General features: G+C 38.5%; 1 protein-coding gene across 1 annotated transcript; it reads left to right on the top strand.

The window, feature by feature from the left end:
• Positions 1 to 4287: 4287 nt before the first annotated feature.
• On the top strand, positions 4288 to 26498 carry LOC143659036 (uncharacterized). Its single transcript, XM_077131539.1, is given in 7 exon segments — positions 4288 to 4357; positions 11250 to 11375; positions 13155 to 13215; positions 15495 to 15621; positions 16863 to 16955; positions 20169 to 22259; positions 22262 to 26498. Coding segments are annotated over 6 exon segments (2517 nt in total). The 5' UTR covers positions 4288 to 4357; positions 11250 to 11301; the 3' UTR covers positions 22333 to 26498.
• The last annotated feature ends 487 nt before the right edge of the window (positions 26499 to 26985 follow it).

Here is a 26985-nt window from a genome sequence, read left to right as displayed (position 1 = left end):
GAATGATAGAGGGAGGAGGGCTGGGGACATAAATGAAATCAGAAAGAAAGATAGATGTTAAAGATCGAGATGGTATAATCTAGGAATGCCTAGAGTGTATAATAATAGTGAAATGTACAATGTACAAATTTTAAAAATGTTTTTGCATGAGGAAGAACAAAGGAATGTCATTATTGCAGGGTGCTGAAAATAGATGATAATTAATACTTTAAAATGTCACCTTATGTGTGAGCCTAAAGCAAAAAATGTTTATTTGTTACAAAATTTATATTTTGACTAGAGTATTTCCTAATATAACTCATGTAGATAGTTTGGTTGAATGTCATAAGTGCTTGGAATTTCAGGTAGCAGATGAGATTTTGTTGGTTTGTCCAGAGTGATGCCCTGATGAATCCCAGAATGATTTGATCAGTGACTGGAAAAGTATTTGCAAGCTCCCTTTGGGGAATGGTGAGAGTGGGGAGAAATTCAACTTCCCCAAGTTGAATTCTTGATACTCTCAAAAGCAGTGTGGACAACCAAAGCTATAGGCTGAGCCCCCAGGCTTGGGGTTTGTTCACATGAAACTTAACCCCACAAAGGATAGGTCAAGTCTACTTAAAATTTAGGCCTAAGAGTCACCCCCAAGAGAACCTCTTTTGTTGCTCAGATGTGGCCCCTCTCTCCAGCCGACACAACAAGCAGACTCACCACCCTCCCCGTCTATGTGGGACATGACTCCCAGGGGTGTAGACCTTCCTGGCAGTGTGGGACAGAAATCCTGGAATGAGCTGAGACTCAGCATCAAGGGACTGAGAAAAACCCTAGAATGAGCTGAGAATTAACATCAAGGGATTGAGAGAAACTTCTTGACCAAAAGAGGGAAAGAGTAAAATGAGACAAAGTGTCAATGGCTGAGAGATTCCAAACAGAGTCGAGAGGTTATCCTGGAGGTTATTCTTACGCAGTAAGTAGATATCACCTTGTTGTTCAAGATGTAGTGGAGAGGCTGGAGGGAATTGCCTGAAAATGTAGTGCTCTGTTCCAGTAGCCATGTTTCTTGATGATGATTGAACAATGATATAGCTTTCACAATGAGATTCTGTGAATGTGAAAACCTTATGTCTGATGCTCCTCTTAGCTACAATATCAACAGAAGAGTAGAACATATGTAATAAAAATAAATAATAGGGGGAACAAATGTTAAAATAAATTCAGTTTGAAATAGTGGTAAATGAAAGCGAGGGGTAAGGGGTATGGTATGTACAGTCTTTTTTTTCTCTATTATCATTTTATTTCTTTTTCTGTTGTCTTTTTATTTCTTTTTCTAAATCGATGCAAATGTACTAAGAAATGATGAATATGCAACTATGTGATGATATTAAGAATTACTGATTGTATATGTAGAATGGAATGATATCTAAATGTTTTGTTTGTTAATTTTTTTTAATTAATAAAAAAAGTTAAAATAAAAGTATAAAAAAAAAACGGGGGCCTAGATTGTAAGCTTGTAGAGCAGGTACATTAAGTCCAGAGTGGTGATTACTATTTCTGGATTTTGAGAGGCTGTTTTATATATATATAGCCTGATACTTAGAGATAAGAACAAAGCCAAACAGGTTGGGGTTAAAGTAATTCAGAACATAGCAGTTAAAGAAGACAGTGTCTGTATTTTAGAACCTTACATACTCTTTGGGACCAATGGAAGAAAGGTGTATTTGATCTGGAACTGAAATTTTCTGCAGTGCATAATCTAATTCAGCCTATTTGTAAAGCTGATTTGAACAACTGAAACACAGGAAGCACAGAATAAGAAAGAGATTCTTTAATCCTGTATAGATTATTGTAATGCCTGGAAACATTGTAGAGTATATTAATCGAATAATCAAAAAGTATTGGCAAAGTCCCCTTGAGGGAGGGGAGAAAGACTATGGAACTATTAAACCTTACCATCCGGGAATCCCCTGATACTCTGTCAAACTTTAGGGATACCCAAATCAATAGGCCATGCCCTCGATCATGAAGCTTACTCTTGTGAAGCTAATGTAGGTAGCGGAGAAGCTTAAACTACCTATAGGCATGCCTAAGAGTTACTTCTGGAGGACCTCTGTTGTTGCTTAGATATGGCCTCAGTTTCTCTAAGTCCAACTCCAAACTCTGCAAGTGAAATCATTGCCCTCTCCCTTATGTGGGACATGACATCCAGAGGTGAAAGTCTCCCTGGAGACCTGGGAGAGGACTCCTAGGGATGAATCCAGACCTGGCACCATGCAATCAACAATTACATCTTGAACCAAATGGGGGAAAAGAAGTGTAATTATTAACGTATCAGTGACAGAGAGAGTTCAAATAGAGTCGAGAGAGTTTAAATAGAGTCAAGAGGCTACCCTGGAGGTTGCTCTTATGCAAGCTTCAGGTAGACCTTGCTACCTATCATAACCTGCCAACCCCCAACCAGGACCATTCCAGTCAATCCTAAAGAACACCAGGGGCAATATATAAGATTCCACAAGGGTTCCAGGCACTAGAATAACTTGCCAGAAATATACAACCTCCAGATGGGTCCCTGGTCCAGATAAGTTCTGAAACCTAGCCCAGCCTCTCCAGAACAACAGATAGTTCCATCTCCCTACCCCATATTTGTGACAGACCTTTCCAATATCAAAAATTTAGAATTGCCAAAGCCCAGACAACCCCAAAGATAGGTATGGAAAGATCAAAGGTGACGGTGGAATTATCCATAGGAGATAGGACTTAACAAATGAATATGAATGCAGAATCATTAAATTGATATCTCTTGCAGTCTCCAGTATTTTAGAGCAGCTAGAAATGAAAACCTAAAATTGTGAAATTGTAACCCATGTCAAAGTCTGAAATATGTTCTCCAGCTAATTGTGGTGCTGTGTTTGGAAATTTATAGCTTTTTTGTATATATGTTATTGTTCACAAAAAAAGAAGGAAAAAAAGTTGATTGTGATGATAAAAAAGTATTTAATCCCTCTAGCCTCCTATATTCTGGAGCAACTAGAAGGAAAAATACGAAAGGATCGTATGGTAGCCCATGACAAACTCTGAGCTCTATCCTGTAACCACATTTTGAAGGATGCTTTGAAAACTATTGCTTTTCTATTTCTTTGCTTTGTATATACATTATACAATACACTAAAAATTTTTTTAAAAAGTAATGCCACTGAATTGTATTATTAGAAATGTTAAAATATAAAATGCATTTTGTATGTATTCATACATAAACATAATAAGTCACAGCTAAATCAATGGTGACAATATATTAATAATAGTTGAATCTGGAGGATGAGGGCATGAGGGTTCATTTTATTATTTTACTTCTTTATAATAGAATTTAAAATGCTTTTATGAAAAAAATGCTTTTATATCCTTTCTCAGTAGAAAGGTGGGACACGAACACTTTCAGGGGATGGATTTACTAGTTTTCTGGACAGAACCCCCATCTCCATCCCCACCTTTTGAATAACTGTGGCTCCTTGATTACAGTCAGTTTTTAGAAAATCCGACAGTCTATTGTGTTTATGATATCTAGAGCAGGATAGATGCAGATTATGAGATGTTTGAAGCTGAATTCAAGGAAGAAACCGATTCAAGATATATGCCGGGTTCTTTTTTCCAATTACAGCATTTCCTTCAGTTTCCTGCCAGGGCAGAGCCTTTCATTTGCCGGAAAACCAAGTATCAAAATGAGCAACTAAAGACTATAGAAGTTGGAAACCTTCTGTTATTTGTTTTGTGGCCTGATCAGAGTCTTTAGCATATTGGTGTGAATAATTCATGTTAGAGTTTATTATCAGAGTTCTTGATACAACCAGTCACATGTAAAGGAAAGAAGGTAATGGAAACAAACCTAACCTGAGATGCTGTTCCTTAAATTCCATGTTCAGCACAAGCCCAACTCAGTCCCTTTAAGGGTCTCCACTTTTTTATCTTATACATCCCTTCTCTGTTAGATAGGATTTTATTTAGTGATGGCAAGCTTCACTTTTCTCTACCATATGGCCACTTTAACTTTACAGATGTACTTATTAGTACAGTAATTTAAATACCGAGAAAATGAAGAAAAGCAGGAAGAAAAGAAGGGGGGAGGAGGGAGACAAACGGAAAGAGGAAAGAAAAATAAAACCAGAAAAAAAGAAAAGAAATAGGAAAGAAGGATAAGGCGCCAGCAGCACCTGTCAACTGTGAACTAAACCTGCTTATATTAAAAAAAAAAAAAAAAAAAAAGTGAACATCGAGCGTAAGGCCTACTTTGCCAAGGGTTCTGGGAATTGTAGTCCTGGCGCTGCCTCGGTTCCCAGGTACTTCCGCTGCTGGAGATCTAGGCCACTGTATCAGACCCCTCAGGAGGGTGAGTAAGCGGGTCCTCCGCGTCCTCTTGGAGCTGTCCTCTGGCTGAGGCGTGGGCTCCGCAGGTGTCGGCCCTCGCTCTCGGGGAAGAGAAACCGCGGCCAGCGGTGGAGGATGCAGTCAGGTGGTGGGGGCAGCAGTTTGCGCCTATTGGTGTTTGGGGCGGTTCACGGGTCCCGGGTTGGGGGCGGGTCCAGATCGTGGCTCTCCGGGTTTTAGGGTCTTCCCGGCGCTCGCAACCCGGTTTCACCTCCCTGCACCATCCACACGCTCTGCTGACTTGAGCGATATTATCTTTCAAGAGTTCATTTCTCTGTCTTTCCACTGTAAATCTGCTTAATTGTATTAACCCACAAGGGTGTTGCGAGAGTTACGATTATAAACAGAAAAGTGCTTAGAACCGACCCTGGTGCATACTGAAAAGTGGTCGTTTGTCACCATCTTTATCTCTTCCCCGATGAGCGTTCTGTCACTGAAAGCTTTTGTGAACATGGGATGGCGTCGGAACTCAGCTGTAGCGCATTGGCCTTTCTTCAACTCCTGCAGGAAGTTTCTTCCAGCCCAGCACAACCTTGAGGCAACTTGCCAAACAGAAAAATACCCATGAGTTTTAATTTGGTGCTTATGGGAAGGAGAAAGATTGGGGCCGGTTGGGACATGAACTTTAGTACTCCGCGCCAAAAACCAAAAGCGGAAAGAGAAGGGGCGTCCTAAGGGGGCAGTGTGTAATGTTTAAGAGTTCCGCGAGATTTGGGTTAGAATGGATTTCATCAGAATCTGATAGATTTGGTTCAGTAGAGTCTCCGCCAGAGTTGGAGTGAGCAGGTCCTTGACCTTTGACATCTGTCCCCATTGTGTAGGCAGGTCTGTGCAATAACTTGCTCTTGATATGGGGGAGGGGACGCGGCCCCTGATCCTGGGTCCTAACACAGTGGGGCTGTTGAAGGATTCCTAATGATTTTCCGCTCCCCCTTCTCCCTTTTTTAAAGTAAGGATTGGATCTCACCCACTATTAATCATGGGCCAGAGACACAATTGTGGTGTCTCCAGCTTCCTGAGCCCTGGGCCCTGACTTCTAAATCAGGCTGCAGAGAGGAGGAGAGAATTACCTTTTGGGTTGCCGGATTTGGGTTCCTAGGTTCTTGGCCATGCCGCAAGAAAGAATTCAAGGGCACAGCACAGACTGAGTAAGCAGGTAGAAACTTTATTAAGAACACATGTGAGAGGACATGTGCGTACTCTGCCAAGAGAAGGGGTGAAACGCCAGAGGCTGGGCACTGTGGGGCAATCTGCTTTTATAGATTTGTGTTCCTTTTGTAATTTTTATTAACTATTTTTACTTCCCCACCCCCTTTTTCTTCCCTTGATGCGTGGCCTTAGATTGACTCACTCAGGTGGGGACAGTTGGCTCCACTTTTCTCCCTTTAGGATGCTTGATGCTAGATGACTCACTCATTCAGGTGGGGTCGATTGGCCCCCAGGTGCTGTTTACTACTGTTCTCAGATATCTTTTTCTTTGGGGCCTGACCACTTGTTGAAATTTTTGCTCATCAGCCAGCCACCACCCTAATTCTAACCTTACCTTGGTCACACTGGCCCATCCTAAGAAGTCTTAACATGCTGTGTGTCATTTCTTTCTGTCAGTAGGATAAATTTCTTTTACCCCTTAGCAAATTCATCCAGGAAAATATTTAAATTTTTGTAAAGTAAACTGGAGATTGGATGGGAATTATGTTGATGAATAAATAATAATAATTAACTTGTTGAGTGCCAGGTATTCTAAGGGCTTTGTATGCATCAGTTAGCTTAATTCTCATAACAGACCTGTGACATAGTATTATTATTATCCTCATTTTACAGATGATATGGAAAGATCTTAAATTATTTGCCCAAAGTCAAACAGCAGGGAGAAGGTGGAACTAGGATTTGAACTTAGACTGCCTGGTTTGATAACCTTTATGTCCTTCAGTCCTAGGAAATGGGGGTCCCTGTGGAAGGGAGAGAGTGTTATTTGATAATAAGGAAAGTAATTGGGACTTTATGTGTGCTTATATGGAGAATTTGAGAAATATCTGAGGAAGAAAACTAAAATTTATCTGTAATCCCAGCATGTAGAGATAACTGTAAACATGCTAATGTTTTCCTCTTTAGTTGTTTCTGTGTTTATTTATCTCTATGTTTTTAAATATTAGTTTCATACTTACAGTACTTTTATGTTTGTTAAATTATCATTATGAAATTCCCCAACATATACAAATGTGGAGAGGATGTCGAGTTCTCCTGTAACTTTCAACTTTTGTCCACCTTCAACCATTGTCAATATTTTGTGAATCTTGTTATATTATCTCCATCCCCAGCCCCCCCATTATTTTGCTTGAACATTTTAATGAAAAGCTCGATCTTTTGAGTGAAGAGAACTTAATATGAATTATCATAAATACATAGAGTCCAAGCGGTAGGAAACAGTTAGGACTCCAGGGTTTTCAGGTGATAACCAGAAGGATGGTAATTATCCAAGAAAGCTAGGGGACTCAGAAGTGTTGCAGCTAGACAAGAGAAGAAGATAAATTATGTTTCCTTATTTGGAATTTAGCTTGTTTTTGGTTTCTGATCAATCTCTGTTCCTAGAATGATGATTCCTATGTTGTGGGGACTGTCATTTTCTTTCTGACTTCCCCAGCTCTTAACAACGAGGGTTGGCAGAGAGGTGTTACTCACTTAAGCGTGGTGATTGATGCAGTTATTCAGTTCGCAGCAGAATGTAGAGGCAACCTGAAGTTCTGAGAGATTGTTGCCTGGATTCCTGAAAACAGATTTTAGGTGACAGAACAGGAAAAGAACGATACATATGGATACTTCTTACTCCTTGTTTTGCTTGCTTTGGGCTAGATACAGAAGCTATAGCTTTTGCAGGGTATTCAAAACTTCATACGCTGTTTTTGATTATACTTACATGTTTAGAAGCAAGTTTCCTTAGAAACAAGCCGGGACTAATACATTTCTTTACTTATCTCCAGGTCATAAAAACAAAGGTGATATAACAATAGTTGACATTCATTGCAAGCTTATAGTGAGTCAGGCAGAGTTTCAGTGCTTTTCATGTATTCCTAAATGTAGGCTGTGTTACAGATGAACCACAAGAAGAGATCATTGATTTATAAAAGGTCATTCACTGTAACAGACAGTGCCAGAATTGAAACTCTGGCAGCCTGATTCTGGAACAGTCTTTTTGGTCAAAGTGTCGAAGTCATTAAAGACAAGGAAAGACTGAGAAATTTAGTGACTGGAGGAAGACTAAGAAAAAATAACCAAAAGGAATCTTGGTAAGGATCCTGAGACAGAAAAATATATTAGTAGGAAAACTGACAAAATTGAAGTAAGGTCTGAAGTTTAGTTAATAATACTGTACCAGGGCGGGTCACGGTGGCTCAGCAGGCAAGAATGCTCGCTTGCCATGCCAGAGGACCCGGGTTCGATTCCCGGTGCCTGCCCATGTTAAAAAATATATATATACTGTACCAGTGTTAATTTCTAGGTTTTAATCATTGCATTATAGTTATATGAGGATTAACATTAGGTGAAACTGTACTATTTTTGTAGCTGTCCTACAAATTAGTTAATAAATTAGTTTCAAATTAGTTAAAATTAAAGGGTTGTTTTAAAAAAGAAAAGATTCAGGAACAAAATCTGGACTGCCCTCATTTGAAACGTACCTCTGGTACCTACTGGTTGGGTAACTTGGGGCAGGTCACTTAACCTCTTTGTGCCTCAGTTTCCTAAAATAAATGTAAAGATCATATTAGTATCCACCTCATGTAAGGATTAAAAAGGGAAGTGTATAAAAAATTTGTAGAATAATGTCTACCACACACTGAGTGCTCAATCAGTATTAGTTCTATATAGTGGAATACAGTATACATCCAGCACAGGAGAAAGGAAACCAAGGATTGTAGGGGATACACAGTTGTTCTTTTCTCCACCCCTAGTTCTTTCTTTGAAATTTAACTCTAACCTACATCTGAACAAGTATGAATATTCGGTGTTATGATCATTATTTAATATTACTTTGCTTGTCTTTTGAATTCACAAAGATCCTGGGATAATTAGGACGATTCCTATTGCCTGGGCAATGTTAAATTTTAAAAGCTCCCCAGTAATATTCATCTGCCTGATTTTTGAGAGCTATGTAGCAATTAGGAGCATGCGCTCCTGGCTAAAACCCCATTTCTTTTGGCTTAATGCGTAATCATGAACAAGTGGCTTAACATCTCCATGTCTCCTCAACTATAAAATGTGCATAAAAAGTGCCTCTACCTTTAAGGTTGATGTACCGTTTAAATGAGTTTTCCATGGTAACAGACTTCTAACAGTTACCTGTTTTTATGATTTTAAGGCTCAGGCTTCTAAGTAGAACAGGTTGCTAGATTGCTCTTTACATTCCTTTTGGCTGTTACCTTGCTTCTGATCCCATTTGTGCGAATTGGAGAGAAAGAGGCTCTTCCAAGCTCTTGTATCTGTTTTATATTATTTTTCTTTAGACACATGCTCTGATAAGTAAAAAGAGTTGGAGCCTGGCATCTGAGGGGCTTGTTAGAGAAAATTAGGACCTTAACTAACTTTCTCAGTGTGGCTGACTCTACAGGGTTGTTTTGAACTGATGGTAAAGAAGAGCCTCAAGGTCTTTGCACTTTTTTGTTCCCTCTTTCTGGGATCTAGACACTCTAGATCTCACTTCCTCCACACACCTGCATAGCTCAGACCTGCAAACCTCTAAAATTTCTGTTCAAATATTACTATCCTATCTAAAACAGCACATTCTTATCTCTCTCTCTCTTTTCCCTTGCCTTATTATTTTCTTTCTTAAACTTTTTATTTTGAAATAATTTCAAACTATAGGGCAGTTGTAAAAATAATACAAAACCCAAATAGACAACTCCCATCTGACCCTTCTCTCAGATGCCCAGATCCACCAATTTTAACATTTTGCCATATTTGTTTCATTCTTTTTATTTATCTACCCATCCATGTAGGTATCCATCTGTCTTTCTATCTCCCTATCTATTTTCTAAACATTTGAAAGTAGACTGCATACACCATATTCCTTAAACACATAATACTTCCATGTACATAAGAACAAGAATAATCACTTTTGTAACCACCTTAAGTACAGTTATCAAATTCAAGAAATGTAACATTGATATAATGCTTACAGTCTGTATTCCATTTTTTCATATGTCCCAATAATGACCCTTTGGGTCTTTTCTCCTCCATTATCAGTTAGTGCAGATCCATGTATTGTATTTAATAATCATTGTCTTTTTAGTTGCTGTTTTTCTTTTTAATTGTGGAAACTTATGCAACAAAAATCGCCTGCCTTGTGTCTATCACCAGCTGACACATTGTATACTTATATAAGTTGGTTTCTTATTACTGTTTTCCTAACTGTAATATCAACTTCATGAGAGCAAGGACTTTGTTTAATTCACTTTTTTTTTTCTTTCTTAATTCAGGTACTTTTTTTTTTTTCAATTTTATTGAGATTATTCATGCACCACCATCCAACATATACTCACTAGCTCACAGTATACATGGTTGCACATACATCCTCATGCTCAGTTTTAGAACATTTTTATTACTCCAGAACAGAAATAAGAATAAAAAATAAAACCCAAATACTCCCATACCTTTTATCCCTCCCTATTGTTGACCCATAGTATTGGTATAGCAAATTTTTTTTTCTGTTGATGAAAGAATATTAAAATATTACTGTTAACTATAGTCCACAGATTGCAATAGCTATGTTTATTCTCATATATCTCTCTATATTTTTTTGCATTTGTAATAGTTCATGCCAGAACTTATTTACATATGTGACTTTAAAGAACCATTTTCAATCAAATTCACCTATAATTCATCACTATAATAATCCCAATAACAAGTTGCCATCGCCTCTATCCATTCCAAAAATGTAAGTTCCACCTCCTTATAATTTTGTACATATTAGGTAACAGTTCCCCCTTTTCTAGCTTCTGTCTATCTCTAAATACCCTGTGTTCTACATTTTAAGCCTCCGAGTTTACATATTCTAATTAGTTCATATATGTGAAATTGTAAAATATCTATCCTTTATGTCTTAGCATTATGTTCTCAAGCTTCATCCGTGTTGTCACATGCTTTAGGATGTCGTTCTTTCTTACAGCTGTATAATATTCTATCATATGCATATTCCACATTTTGTTTATTCCTCTGTTAATTGACTGTTGATTGTTCCATCTCTTGGCAATTGTGAATAATGCTGCCATGAATATTGATGTGCAAATGTCAATTTGTGTCTTGCTTTCAGCTGTTCTGGGTATATACCATAGCAGAATTGCTTGGTCATAGGGCAACTCTCTATTTTTGTTTTCGGAGGAACTGCCAAACTGCCTTTCGCAGTGACCATACCATTTTACATTCCAACCAGCAGTAAATAAGTCTTCCTGTTTCTCCACATCTTCTCCAATGTATGTAGTTTCCTGTTTGTTTAATAGTGGCCATTCTTATGGGTGTGAGTTGATATCTTATTGGGGTTTTGATTTATAGTTCCCTAATTATTAATGAAGATGAACATCTTTTCCTGTGCTTTTTAGCCATTTTTATTCCCTCTTTGGGGAAGTGTCTGTCATATCTTTTGCTCAATTTATAATTTGGTTGTTTGTCCTTTTATTTTTGAGTTACAAGATTTCTTTATATATATTTGATAGCCAACCCTTATCAAATACGTGGTTACCAAATATTCTCTCCCATTAAATTGACTGCCTCTTCACCTTTTTGACAAAGTCCTTTGAAGTACAGATGTATTCAGTCTTAAGGAGTCTCCATTTATCTGTTTTTTCCTTTCTTCTACTTATAAGTACATCTGCCCCATCTCTTGGGATGTGTGATTAGAAATAGCCTGGAGACAAGATGAGGATCTCAGGCTCTGAAGTCAGAGCTGGATTCCAATGCAGTCTCGCCTCTCACCAGCCTTGCAACCTCAGGTAACTTATTCTCAGTAGTGTTCAGCTTCTGCATCTGTTAAATGAGAACAGAATTATTGTAGCATCACTTACTGAGAGCTTACATAATATTCTAGGTGCTGAGCCAGGCTTTTTTCCCTCTGTTCCTTTAACTGAGATATAATTCATATATTATAAAATTTATACTTTTTAAGTGTACTACTATTCAGGGCTTTTTAGTATATACACAAAATTTTGCAGCCATCACCACAATCTAATTCCAGAATGTTTTTATCAGCTCAAAAAGAAGCCTCACACTCCTTAGCTGTCACCTCCCCCCATTTCTTCCTCTCCCAACCCTGCACAACCACTGATTTGCTTGTTTTCTCTATAGATTTGCCTAGCCAAGGCTTGACTAGAGTCACTCACAGATCCCCAAAGCAACCCAGGAGTTAGGCTCTGTAGTTATCGTAGGGCGAGACCTTCCAACTTTGGTTTAAAATGAAAAAACCAGCAGAGTCATATTTTATTTTATTTTTTTTTAGAGTCATATTTTAAATTAGCTTTCCTTAACATGGTGTGTATGGGAGGAGAGAGGAGGTACCACTGAGACACTTCTGGTTATATGAAGTCAATTCACAACTCTCGGTACATTTTAAGAACTCACATGCTGATGTCAATTAAATGGAACTCCAGGATGACACATTTTTAAGTGATAGAACCAATTTAATGACTTTTTGAGGGAAAGATAAGACAAAGCACTGGATAGTCTCTAAAATGTGGATGTCATGAAAGACTCCTTTATATAAAAATGATGACAAATCATATCTCCCAAAGAATTGAAAACAGGTATTGCAACAGATACATGTACATGAGTGTTCCTAACAGCATATTCACAATAGCAAAAAAGTGAAACAGCATCAGTGGGTGACTGCACAAACAAGTTGTGGTACACCCATACAGTGGAATTTTACTCAGCCATAAAAGGATTGAAGAACTGATAGATGCTCCAACTGGGATAAGCCTTAAAAACATTATTGCTAAATGAAAGAAACAAGGCACAAAAGATCACAGAGTGTGTGATTCCATTTATATGAATATTCGGAATAGGTAAATCCATAGAGACAGCCTGCAGATTGGTATTTGCCATGGGTTGAGGGGATGGGGGAATGGGGGAGCAACTGTTTAATAGGTACAGAGTTTCCTTCTTCAGATAATGAAAATGTTTGGAGGTTATATAGAGTTGGTGGTTGCACAACATTGTGAATGTACTAAATGCCAATAAATAATTCACTTTAAAATGGTTAATTCTATGTTATGTGTATTTTACCTTAATTTTTAAAAATAATAAAAGTCATCAAGGATAATTTTATGATTCACAATAGTCTGCTTCTTTGTAGCTGCAGAGAAACCAGAGTTTTCCACCTACTCACATGTTTGACCCTCACAATATCCCTGTGAGGTAAATAGTACTCTTCTTATTTTGCAGGTGATAGACTTGAGGCACAGGAAGGTTAATTAACTCAACAAGGATTAGTTAGTAGCAGTTCCAGTATTTGACTCTAGACTTTCTGGCACCACTGTTGTCACCGGTACATTCTACCATCTTTCATTTCCCATGATGCCCAGGATGAGAATAATATTATGTTAGTTGCTGCAAAGGGCTTTTGTCTTTGGCTGTCTGCTTAGAATTGGGCAGGTTGTTCACTACTCAAGGGCCCCTGGCTGAGAGGTCAGTTTTAAGTACTGAAGGAAGGGTCCCTTTTTAAAAAAATCATACGGACAGGGCTTGTGTTTCATGAGTCCTTTCTGTACTCCCAGCTCTACCCACCCAGGGCTCTTACCTCTTCCAGAGGAGCAAAAGAAGATGACCAGGTTTCAGGTGAGTTCAGTTTTGATTTTTGTCTCTTAAAATGACATGTCTTTTTTCAGAAATTAAACACATTCTTTTATCTTATTTATGAAAGATAAAGGAGGACAACAGATATTTGTTTTGTGGTAGTTTTTTGGTTTTATTCATTCTATGTTTTGTTTTCTAAGTAGCTTTTTTTTTTTTACATGGGCAGGCACCGGGAATCAAACCCGGGTCCTCTGGCATAGCAGGCAAACATTGTTGCCTGCTGATCCACCGTGGCCCGCCCTTCTAAGTAGCTTTTATTTTGTTTTTAGGATTGGGTTTTTTTTTTTTTTTTCATCTTCTCACTCATAGACATCAGAAATGAAATGAAAAACAAAACCCTCATTATTACACAGCTTGCCAGTTAGTTATTTTCTCTACTATATGCAAGAATAGCTACAGGAAGTTCTCTAAACAGAAAGGTAAGAGAACAAAAGGATATTTGGACTTCAGGAAGGAAGGAAGAACAATGGAATGGGTAAAAAACAGGTAAATACAGACTTTCCTCCTGAGTTTTCTATTGTGTTTGATGATTGAAGCAGAAATGATAACATTTTCTGATGTGGTTATAGATATATGTAGAGGATATATATAAGAAAAAATTTTAAGTGGAGTAGGGTAAAGGAACTTAAAGGGATATAATGTTTCTACATGTCCCTCGAACTGGTAAAATGTTGACACCAGTAGACCGTGATGTGTATATATCATGTAATACCTAGAGCAACTACAAAAAGCTACAAGAGAGATTCAAGGAAAAATGCAAGATAGTTAGAGGTCTCCCATACTCTGCTTTGTGGTGTCTCCCAGCGATTACACCTTAAGCACCTATAGTACGATATCAAAACCAGGAAATTGACGATGATATAATGTACATGTACAGATCTATATCATTTTAGCACATGTGTAGATTTGTGTGGCCAACACTTGTAATCAATATACAGAACTATTCCTTCACCACAAAGATCTCCTGCAGCCCCATTTAGTCACATCCACACTCCCCCTTCCACCACCCCCCTCCACTGACAACTACGAATCTATTGTCCAAATCTAAAATTTTGTCATTTTGAAAGTTTTGTGTAATGTAATCATGTAGTATTATATAAAATTGACTTTTTTTTCACTCAGCATTATGTCCTTAACGTCCATCCAAGTTGTGCCTGTATCAATAATTTATTAGTTTTTATTACTGAGTGGTATTCCTTATATCTGGTATATCATGTTTAACCATTCACCCATTGAAGGACATGGATCAGTTCCAGTTTTTGGCCATGAAGAATAAAGTGGCTGTGAATAGTCATGTACAGGTTTCTGTGTGGATGTGTTTTTATTTCTCTGGAATAAATAAATAAATGCCCAGGAGTGTGGTTGCTACTGGTACTGATTACATTTTTACATTAATTTTAGCCATTCCTGCTTTCTTTTGATTAATGTGGCAACTGCAACCAAGAAACTGAATTTTTAATTTTATTTAATTTTTAATTGATTTAAATGTACATAGCTTCATGTAACTAGTGGGTACCAAATTGGACAGCACAATTCTGAGAACTTCATGTGTATTCATTCATTAAATCTCTAGAAAGATCTTATGAGATGGGTACATTATGCAGATGAAGAGATTGAGAGTTTAAGGAATGTCTCCATCTAAGGTCATGCAGTTAGTAAGAGGCAGAGCTTTGGAACTTAAACTGAGGTGTTGTGGTTTGAAAAACTGTGGTGTTCACTTCAACACTCTGAATGATCTCATAGATGATTGTCGTAGATAGGTGGCATGTGCCTTGAGAACATAGAGAATGATTTTTGTATCTCCCAGGAAGGGTGACTGAAAGCCTTTTGATTTGTGAAAGGGTAACAAAGTGACATTCCCAGGCTTAGTGGATGTATGAGTGAGAAAGGAAAGATGCAAATTATTAGACCCTGTGGAAGCTAAACTGACCCGACATTTCTGTGATAATTGGTAGTATCAGTCAAATTGTGAAGTGTGTATACCCTGCGGTTCAAGAGTTACAGTTCTCTGGGACTTGTAGGAATACTCATTGGTGACACCAAATTAAATATACAGGATTTGTTTTTTAATTGCACAAACTTTTGATATGACTGTGGAAAAGTCATATGTGGAGTAGGAAAGAGGAGGAAATTACTTAGAGTTGACTCAGTTTTTCCAGAATCCAGAACAGCTTCCCATACATCTTTCATCTTCTCAGTGCTGACCTTTTTCCAGTGGATGGTGGTTGTAAGATTGATGTGTTGTGTGTTTGCCACTAAAGGAGGCAGTTACACTCAAGGATGTAGCTGTGGTCTTCACCAAGGAAGAACTGGGGCTGCTGGATGCCGCTGAGAAGAAATTGTACCAAGATGTGATGGTGGAGAATATCAGGAACCTGCTCTCTGTGGGTGAGGAGAGACTTCTGTCATTAAATGTCAGCTTACTGGAGTGTCTTTATGTCCTCTCACATTTAAGACATTGGGACGCTTGAAATGCTTCCCTGTACTTGAGAAACTGAGTTTTCTAATTCCTGTGGGACATATTGTCAATAACTTATCTGTTTTTTCAAATTGCAGTTGTGGTATATTGGGTTTTGGAATCAGTGAGTTGCATCATTATTGTGATTGATGAAATATAATAGAGAAATAGCATAGCTTCTTCTCCAGAACTACACATAGTGCAACAAAAATTGTGATTACAGCAAGGAAGGAGGGGGTGCAGTCGTAGTTCAGTGCTAGAATTCTTGCCTGCCATGTGGGAGACATGGGTTCAATTCCCAGGGCATGCACTTCCCACCAAACAAACAAGCAAAACAGACCAAAAAAACCCCCAAAAACAAAAATTCAACAAATGGTGCTGCAATAACAGGATACTCACATGGAAAAATAATGAAATGTGACCCCACCATACAGCATACAAAAATAAAAAATTAAAACAAAATAAAACAGAGAAGGAGGTGTGATAAAAATAATGGTGTGAATCAGATCATTTGATGTGATTGATATGCAGTGATGTACGTTTGGATTTTGTGAATTGGATCACAACATAAAACAGAAGGTATTTATTACAACAGATCGCAATCAAATTTTTAAAAAATACTCATTATTGCTTATATTAGTTTCCTGGTGCTGCCCTAACAAATAACCAGAAACTTAAGTGGAATAAAACAACAGAAATTTATTCTCTGATAGTTGTGCAAACCAGAAGTCAAGAATCAATGTGTCAGCTGGGCCACACTGCCACCAGAAGTTCTAGAGAATTCTTTCTTGACTCTTCCAGCTTCTGAAGGCTCCTGGCATTCCCTGGCTTGTGGCAGCATCACTCTAGTCTCTGAGTCCATCTTCACATGGTCTTTTCCTCCCTGTGTCTTTTTTTTTTCACTCCTGCCTGGCTCTCTTCTAAGTTCACAGATAATTAGATTTAGGACCATCCCTTATCCAGGGTGATCTCCTTTCAAGACTTTAATTACATCTGCAAAGACCCTTCTTCTAAATAAAGTCACACTTGGAAGCTATAAGTGAAAACACCCCTTGGGGAACCATCAATCAACTGACTTCAGCCCCATGAAAATTATGTGATTAGAATTAAAATTTAACTAATTTTTGCCTTTGATGTTTTCACTTTACACATATGCCATTTCCTTTCACAGGAGATCAACCCTTCAAACTAGATAAATTATTACATTTGGGAAGAGGAGAGAGACTTTTGATGATGGAATCAGAAATTCAAGATGAGCATTCAGGTGAGAACTGTCCAGCCAAATCCTTGGAATTAACAATCCCAGATTCTCTGCTTCTTATCATCTTTTTGGCCACCACCCAGCCGAAGCCCCCATCTTTCACTACTCTGCTTTGATTAGAACAGCTTTCTCAGTGCATCCCTATTTCCACTTTTGCCTTCTTACAGTCCATTTCCTACACACTTCTTACAGTCCTTTAAGTGTGATGTTAGTCATTCCTTGGCTCAAAACTGTCCCATGGCTTCCTGTTTCACTTAGCAAAATCCAAAATCCTTACAGTAGCTTCCAAGGACCCTACATGACCTGGCTACCCACTAACTCGCTGAATTTATTTCCTATCCTTTGCTCCTTGCTCAGTACCTTCTAGCCATTTGGACTAGTTCTGCTAAGAAGACTTGAGATATAATGTCCTTGAGTCTCCCTATTTAATTGAAAGGAACCCTGAGGCCCACACTTAAACTGTTAGAGGGCCTCATATCTGATTGAAGAGTACTCTGAGCTTTGATCTTTCTGAAGTCTCAGAATATTTTACAGTCATGCCTTTGACTTTATCTTGATACCATGTTTTCCTGAGAATGCCCTGGATTTAATCTTTACTGAGAAGCTATTTCCTAATTATAATATCATTTGCCATCAGTGTATCCTGATCAGGATATTTAAAACCAACAATTATTGAGTCTTCTTTTTTCAACAGTCTTTCCTTTAGCTCATTTTCTCTTCTGACATTTAGTTATAAGCAGGAAGAAGAAACTAGGCAGCACCTTCAACACTGGCTGGCTAGAGCACCTAGTTTGTTAAGTATATTTTTACTTTCCACATAACTGTAGGCACCAGTTTCCATGTAACTGCAGGTACCAGTGTTGCTAAATTTTCTGCCACTACATAAGGACCCCTATTCTTTTTTTAAAAAAAAAAACATTTCTATTGACACATCCTCCCACACATACATTCCATACGTGATGTATAATCGCTGGCTCACAGTATCATCACATAATTGTGCATTAATCACCATGATCATTTTTTAGAACATTTGCATCACTCCAGAAAAAAAAATAAAAAGAAGAAAGAGAAAACTCGTATATACCATACCCTTTTCCCCTCCCTCTCTTTGAGCACTAGTATTGCCATCTACCCAATTCATTTAACCCCTTATTGCCCTTATTACTTAATTTTTTACTCATCAGTCCATACCCTGGATAAAAGGGGCATCAGACACAAGATTTTCACAATCATACAGTTACGTTGTAAATGTACATCTTTATACAATTGTCTTCAAGAATAGAGGCTACTGAAACACAGCTCAACAGTTTCAGGTACTTCCCTCCAGCCACTCCAATATAGCATAAGCTAAAAAGGGATAGCAATATAATATACAAGAATAACCTCCAGGGTAACCTCTCAACTCTGTTTGATATCTCTCAGCCACTAAAACTTTATTTTGTCTAATTTCTGTCTTCCCCCTTTTGGTTAAGAAGGCTTTTTCATTTCCTTGATGCTGGGTCCCAGCTCACCCTAGGAATTCTGTCCTACATTGCCAGGGAGATTTACACCCCAGAGAGTCATGTCCCACGTAGGGGAGGATCTCTCTTCCAGTTTCCAGTAACATTTCTTCACTTCCCTTTAAACACAGCCTCCCCATAGTCCAGATTCCTACCAGAAGACTTAAGGCACTTTATTAAAACTCCCCTAAAAGGCTTTCCAGCTTCCTCCTGCTGCTTGGTTCCAAAGCTGCCTTCACAATTTTGGGTTTGTTATGAAGGTATCCTAAGTTCAAAGTCTATATTAGTTACTGTTGCTATATAATAAATTATCCTACACCTTACCTACTTTTTACAACAAGTATTTATTATCTTACACAGTTTCTGAGGGTCAGAATTCAGGAGCACGTTTGTCTGGCTTAGCATTTCATGAGGTTGCAGCCAAGAAGTTGACTTGGGCTGTAGTCACTTGAAGATATGTCTGGGACTGAAGGATGTGCTTTGAAGATGTCCTCGTTCACCTGGTTTAGGGCCTGAGGCTTCATTTCCTCACTGGCTCTTGACAGCAGGCCTATCCTTGCTAAGTGGGCCTCTTGTTAGAGCTGCCTAGGTCTCCTTGAATCTGGTAACTGATTTCCCCCAGAGCAAGTGAGCCATAGTGTAAATGGCAGAAGCCACATGTCTTTTATGACCTAGGTTTGGAGGTGACATATTGTCAATAGTGTCATATTGTATTGATTTCACAGACCAATTCTGATAAAAGTATGGGAGGGGACAAAAGGATGTGAATACATAGAGTCAGGAGTTGTTGGGAGTCGTTTTATTTGCTGACCGCCACAGCATATTTTGGTATTTATAGTTAAATGTCTGTGACTTCTAGAATATAATGTTAGCCATTCAGATTTAGCCAAAAATTCAGAAAACTTAAATAGCAAAAATTATCATGGATTCATTGCCATAGCAAGTATGAACTATGGGAATGAATTTCCTAATTGTTTTTCAGGTTATATGTTTACCAGTTGAATATTGTATACTAGGAATTTATTAAAATCAAAGGGAAATGCTCTCCAGTTTTCTCATCTGGCTTCTTGATTTAATGAGTAAATTAAGAGAAAAAAGGCACCATCTTATATGCTTATGGGATAGAGAGGAGATTTTCCTTTTGTCTGAGGATATATTCTCCCTTTGTCTGAGGATATCCCCTCCTCTTCTCTTTGGGAATTCTTGGCATCGCATGATTATCTGTATGCAATAAACGATCAGTTCAGGCTTTTCCAGACATTTTGCACTTGCTTGCCACATACAAATGCGTAGGTTGTACTAAGCAGCCCTGGCTTTGAAGCTTATAAATAGCCAGAATTACATAGATCCCATAAAGCTGCACGAAAAAGAGGAAGGGATGTTTAATTGATTATTTTTGTGGACAAGGAGGTAAAGTTTTTCCTCTATTAAGTCTTTTAGGACACCTTTTCTTTGCAATGCAATCTCCTGATTTCTAATTTTAACTAGTTGCGTATGACTTGGTATAGTTTTAAATGAAATTCATTCAACACTTAATGAATAGGAGCTTAGTGACTACTTCTTTGTTTGCATAGGCATGTAAAACAAATGTTAAAGTCAACCTGAACTTTCCATTCATTTGAATATGGTCTCTCAGTGTGGTTTACATGTGAAATCACTTTTTCTCTGATCAATTACTTGTCCTTATTATCATCTCTTAATTCCCTTATCCTTCCAGAATACAGGAATGAAAACGAAATAGAGACTCTTCAAGAAGTAGCATTAAGATACCTCTTACGTGAAGATCTTACAAGCTTGCAGATGAGGGAACAATTTATAAGTAAATTAACCAAAAATCAAGATGTGATAAATCCTCAAGGCAAGTGGTCTGAGTTACTAAAACAAGTTGATTCCCCATCTCACATGTGGGCAGGGGAATGTCTTGAGGTTTCTGAAGATGAGAAATATGTAATGAAGCTTCAAGGGGAGAGTTCCAGTGAGAATCAGAATACAGAATTTCCAAATATGACCACCTGGGATTTTGGGAGAAAAATATATCTGAGAGAGTCACAGAACTATCAAATAGATGTAAGAAATAAACTGTGTAAAAGTGACTGGTGTATTTTGAGAAGAGTCTGTCATCACCATGATGGCCATGGAGTGAACAGAAGAGTAAAAGCATTTAGCCATGGTAGTTGTGGGAAAGACTCAAAATCATCACAGCATAGTGTAATCCATTCAGTAGAGCAAACCTCTGATAAGAATGGAAAAGGCATCAGCATTGGCGCTAGTCTTAAACTCCATCAGCAATTGCACCTGAGAGAGAAACCTCATATATGTATTGAGTGTGGAAAGGGCATCAGTTATACCTCAGTGATTCCCATTCATCAGAGTGTTCATACAGGAGAGAAATATAAGAATGATGGGTGTGGTGAGGGCTTCAGCCATAATTCACATGTGCAAACTAATCAGAAAATCAACACAGGGGAGAAACCCTACAGATGTCAGGTATGTGTGAAGAGCTTTAATCAGAACTTTTCTCTTCCCATGGATAAACTTATTCACACAGGGGGGAAGTCATGTAAGAGTGACAGGTTTGAGAATGGCTTTAGTCATAGCTTAGCTCTTAATATTCAGTGTGTAGAAAACACTGGAGGGAGAACCAATAAATGTGATGTGTGTAATAAAAATTTCAGTCAGACATCACAACCTCAGGCCCGTCAGGGAGCCAACAGTGGAGACAAAACATACAATTGGGAGGCATGTGATAGAGTATGTAATCAATATTCTGGTCTTCACCAGAGAGTCCACACTGTAGAGAAATCACATCAATGTGAGGTGTGTGGTAAGGGCTTCAGTAAGGTTTCAAATCTTCAAGCCCATCAGAGAGTCCACACAGAACAGAAGCCATACAAATGTGAAACATGTGGTAAGGAATTCAATCAGATTTCAAATCTTCAGGCTCATCAGAGATTTCTCACAGGAGAGAGGCCATACAAATATGAGACATTTGGTAAGGGCTTTAGTCAAAGTTCACATCTTCAAGATCATCAGAGAGTCCATACGGGAGAGAAACCTTTAAAACATGTGTGTGGTAAGGCCCTCAGCTGGAATTCACATGTTCATGCCCAGCAGAGAGTCCATACAGGAGAGAAACTCTATAAATGTGAAGAGTGTGGGAAAGACTTTATTTTGAACTCTTATCTTCATGTTCATGAGAGGATCCACAAGGGAGAGAAGCCCTATCAATATGAGGTGTGTGGTAAGGTCTTCAGAAGGGCCTCACATCTTCATGGCCAACAGAGAATACACACTGAAGAGAAACTGTATAAATGTCATGTGTGTGATAAGAAATTCAGCCGTAATTCCTATCTTCAAATCCACCAGAGACTCCACACAGGAGAGAAACCATACAAATGTGAGACATGTGGTAAGGATTTCCATCAGATTTCAAATCTTCATGCTCATCAGATAGTTCACAGAGATGAGAAGCCATACAAATGTGAGACATGTGGTAAGGGCTTTTGCCAGAGTTCATATCTTCAAGCCCATCAGAGAATCCACACTGGAGAGAAACCCTACAAGTGTGATGTGTGTGGTAAGGGATTCAGGTGGAGGTCGTATCTTCAAGCCCATCAGAGGGTCCATACAGGAGAGAAACCCTACAAATGTAATGCATGTGGTAAGGGATTCAGGTGGGGTTCGTATCTTCAAGCCCATCAGAGAGTCCATACAGGAGAGAAACCTTACAAATGTGATGCATGTGGTAAGGGCTTTAGATGGAGTTCACGTCTTCAAGCCCATCAGAGAGTCCATACCAGAGAGAAACCCAGAAAAGTGAAGAGTATGGGAAAGGCTTCAGTTTGAACTCTTATCGTCATTTGATCAGGATTCATATGTGAGAGAAACCCAGTAAGTGTTGCATTTGTGGTAAGAGCTTCATTCAGGCCTCACAACTTCAAGCCTATCGGAGTAGCCATACTGGAGAGAAACCACACAAAGGTTTTGTATGTAAGGGTTTTAGTCAAAGTTCATGTGTTGAAGATCATCAGAGAGTCCATAAAGGTGATAAAACCAATACATGGCATGAGTCTGGTAAAGGTATTCTTCGGAATTTCTCACTTTCACCAGAAAATCCACAGGAGATGATATTTTTGAAATGAAGTTTTATAAGAATTCAAGTATGTGCTGTTTTTCAGTCGTGAGCTCTATTGAAGAAAACCTATTGTCATATGAATATGGCCAGTATTCCAAGCAGAATCCGGATTGTAACACTTAGCAAGAGAACACACAGTAGAGAAACCCTACAATAAGGGTTTCACATTCAACAGTCTACACAGGAGAAAAACCTTAAAAATAATGAGTAACTTCAAGACTTATGCACAGGTGTAAATGATGGACATGACAAACTCTATGTGCACTAGAATGTAAGCTCCATGAGGGCAGGAAGTTTGTTTACTGCTCTATTGCCATGATCTCAAATCAGTGCCTGAAACATAGGAGGTGTATATTTGTTTTAGGAGGTGCGTTTTTGTGATTGCTGCTTTAAAATCCTTTTCAGATCATTCTAACATCTGAATCTCTTGGTATGGCATCAGTTGTCTTTTCTTGTTCAGTTTGTTATTATTATAGTTCTTGGTATGATGAGTGATTTTTTATTATTATCCTGGATATTTTGTATGCTGTTGTGAGACTTTGGGTTCCATTCAGTCCTCTTTTTTGTCAGGCAGTTACTCTGGCTGTAGCATAAGGTCCAAGTGGGGATTTGTCTCCTTACTGGTCCCACTGGACACTGGGAGAGGGAAGGAGCAGAGTTCAGCCACTTTACTACTGCATGAGAATGGAAGTTCATTTCCTTGCTGGACTGCTGACACTAGCAAAGGTGAGGGAGTCGGGACTGTAGCAGAGGGCTGAATGGTGCCACCTTGTTGCTGCTGAGTAGGAGTGAAAATTCTGCTTCCCACACAACACTGACTGACACCACCCTGATGGAGGAATTGGAGTGCCGACTAGCTCTTCATTCTGCCTTACTACTGCAGTGGAGGATTGGGGGCTGGATGGGTGGAAATGCAGCTCTCCACTGCCCAGTTTACACCAACTATGAAAGAAGGGCCTACTCACTTTACTCCTTGCCACTAGATGGGAATAGAGGTTCAGCACCCTATTTGTAGTCACTGAAACTAGAGAGGGGGAAGTGGAGGGCTGACTTGTACCACTTTATTGCTTCCAGGTTGGGGTGGAGAATCAGCTCTCCACTGGATGCTGCTGACATCACAGGGGGTGGGGAGAGTTAGTTTTACCGATGGGGTTTGGCTAGAGTAGTGTTGGTGTTATCAATAAAGAATTTTTGTTCTGCTTGAAGGAGCAGGATTTCCTTTTTCTTGTCTTTACCTATTGGTTCCCAGTTACAGACTTCTCTTTTCCTTGTACTTTTGCTTAAAGGAGCAAGATTTCTTTTTTCTTGTCCTTGCCTGTTGGTTCCTAGTTAAAGACTTCTCTAGCAATCACCTGGTGAGGCAAACTCACTGCTGTGTCATTGTTCACTTCCCGTTACTCTGGCTAGCCTGTCTTTCCATCATTTAGAGTCTTATATTTGTTGCATTATGTCCAGGGTTTATAATTTTCAAAGTGAGGGGTAGGAGGTTACAAGGGTAGTTCAGTAGTAGAATTCTTGCCTGCCACGCAGGAGACCGGGGTTCAATTCCCGGTCCATGTACTTCTCAAAAAACAACAAGCAAAACAAAACCAAACAAACAAAATTCAACAAATGGTGCTGCAATAATGGGATACTCACATGAAAAAATAATGAAATGTGACCTTACCATACAGCACATGCACTTGTGCACACCCCCCTGCCCACACACACACACAGACGCACACACACACAGTGAGGGATGGGTTACTCCATGTTAACTGGACCAGTTTACTTATTTGGGTCAGGACCCTAAGAAGGTCTGTATGTGACTTTTGGTTGATATGTCTTTTAAAGTTCTCTTAATCTAGAGCAGTTTCTTTTTTTTTTTTAGATCTTTTTCCCCTCCCATTGATTTATTGCAGAATCTGGTCATTTGTTGTATAATGGCTCACACTTAGTTTATGTCTTTCTACCTCTTTTTGATGTCATTTAGCCTTTTCCTTTACTTCAATAAATGGAAGATATATATCTAGAGTTTTTATTTAATATAAATTGGGCTTCTGACAACAATAGCTCATAGGTGGTACTGTGTTCTGAAAATGAAGATTTAAGATTTTGTATACTTCGATGATAATGAGGTGTATATAGTCATAAATTTTTCTCTTTTTTGGATGAAGATTGTATATGAATAGATCTCCAGGGAAAACTCACTTTTATTTCACTACGTTTCTTTTTCTAAAAATGCCTGAACAGAAGATTTACTTATTCTCTTGACTGATTTTTTCCCCCTTATAGCATGTGGGACTAAAAATCGATTGATGAAATCTTTAAGAAAAGAGATTGAATAATTACTTACATTAGAAGCTGTCCTTCTGGCAAATGTGAAAACAAGAGGACCAGTGAATTAATGATTCATCATGAATTTCAAGGAGCTGTTTTTTGATATTTAGAAAAGGATCTCTCTCCACCATGAGTAGACAGCAGGGTCTTTTCCATTTTTTGAAATGGCATGTGTAGTAGATATCCCAAAATATGATAAATGAAGTCATTCCAGCTTTGAGTGCCCAGATAGAGTTCTCTACCCAAAAATCTTGGAGAAAAGCCAGTATTAGAAGATGTAACAGAATCCATGTAGAAAAGCAACTCTATGGGTGTGATTAGTAGGGTTACAGTTTCAATTAGACTTCACATGATTTTGAGTGTCCCCACACAGAGGAGAGCAGTCTTGCAGCTGCAATAACTCTTAGAAAGATTTTTTGAAATCAACATGCAGGCAACATATTATAGTCCATGTAGTGGTAAACCCTGTAAGTGTAATGACTTGTGGAATTAGGTTCAGTAATGATGCATACCCCATACTCAGTTCTCAGTAGGGAAAGATTTAGAGATGTGACTAGTGTGGAAAAGATCCCAGAAAGAGTCTTTCATTGAGGGTTACAAACTGAGTTTATGTATTTAGTAAGCATCAGTTTTGGGGAAGGAAATGATCTAAATAGAATGAATATGGTAAGGACTAGAGAAGGAACTCACCTCTTCATAGCCATCATTGAATTCACACGGGAGAAAAGTTTTACAAATGTGATGTGCATGATAGGGATTTGGTTTCAAGGATAACACACAGGAAAGAGATCCTATACACAAGAGTGGGGAAGGATTTAAACAGGGCTTCAATATTGTTCACGAAAGATACACACTGGAGAGAAACACTAAAATGCAGTGAGAGTGGAAAGTGCCTCAGTTTGAGCTGTATCCAAGTTCACTGTTGTTAGCACTCAAGAGAGGCCTTCTGTGTAAGAGTAGAAAGATTTTCATGGAGAAAATGCCATCACATTCATTAGCATTCACAAACAGGAGAGATTCCATGAGTTATGTGCATATGTGGGAAGGATTTTGCATACAGTTGAGTTCTTCACACTCAGTTGTCCCAGGTTTTCTATAAACACAATAAATGTGATGAGTGGACAGATTTAGGATTTTCATTTGAAATTCAGGTATTTATGTCTGTCTCCTGAAGCTATAAGAAAGAGACCTCACAAACATAAAAATATATGTTAAGGACTTCTTTTGGAACTCATGTATATATTTTAAAATTTATTCTGGTTAGCCCAATATATCCTAAATTATTTCAACGTGTAATCAATATAAAATTTAATAATATATTTTACATTCCTGTCTTCATACTGTTGCTGGATTTGGGTTTCTAGGTTCTTGGCCATGCCATGATAATTCAAGGGCAAACAGAGTGTACATAGGCAGAAAGTTTATTAAATACGCATGCAGAGAAGGGACATGCAGGCACTCTAACAAAGGAAAAGGTGAGGCATGAGAGGCCCCTGGCCCTGGGGCAATCTGCTTTTGTAGATATTTGTTCCTTTTGTAATTTTCATTAACAATTACTACCATTTCTTCCTCCTTTGTGGATGCTGACCATAAATGGTGTACTCAGATAGGGTCAGTTGGCCCCACCCTTCTTGTATATGACTCAGGTGGCGTACATTGTCCCCCAGGTGCTTTTTATTGCTGTTCTTCTCAGAGATATCTTTCTCTTCGTGGCCTGACCACTTCTTGAAATTTGCCCTTTGTTCATCAGCCATCCACCACACTATTTCTAACTCTGCATCACTTACCCCCTCAGAGAATTCTGGCCCCCCTTAATCTCAAGGAGTGTACTGATGTGAAATTGATATGTTGCTCAGGAAAGCTATGTTCTTTTATTCTTAATCCTGTCTTGTGAGTGCAGATTTATTTGGTTTTTTGATTAGGTAGTTTATTGGAGATGTGACCCACCCAATTATTGGTGGGACCTTTCAATTAGATTTTCATTGAGATTCAAGTGGGTCTTAATTATTTTACTGGAGTCCTTAAGAGAGCTCACAGAGAGAGAAAATGCTCTCTGTGAGAGATAGTAAGATGTCTGGAG

Source organism: Tamandua tetradactyla, chromosome 16 (assembly GCF_023851605.1).
Source record: "Tamandua tetradactyla isolate mTamTet1 chromosome 16, mTamTet1.pri, whole genome shotgun sequence".
NCBI lineage: Eukaryota > Metazoa > Chordata > Mammalia > Pilosa > Myrmecophagidae > Tamandua > Tamandua tetradactyla.
Note: the sequence above shows the minus strand (reverse complement) of the source record. Positions and strands in the feature narration are given on the sequence as shown.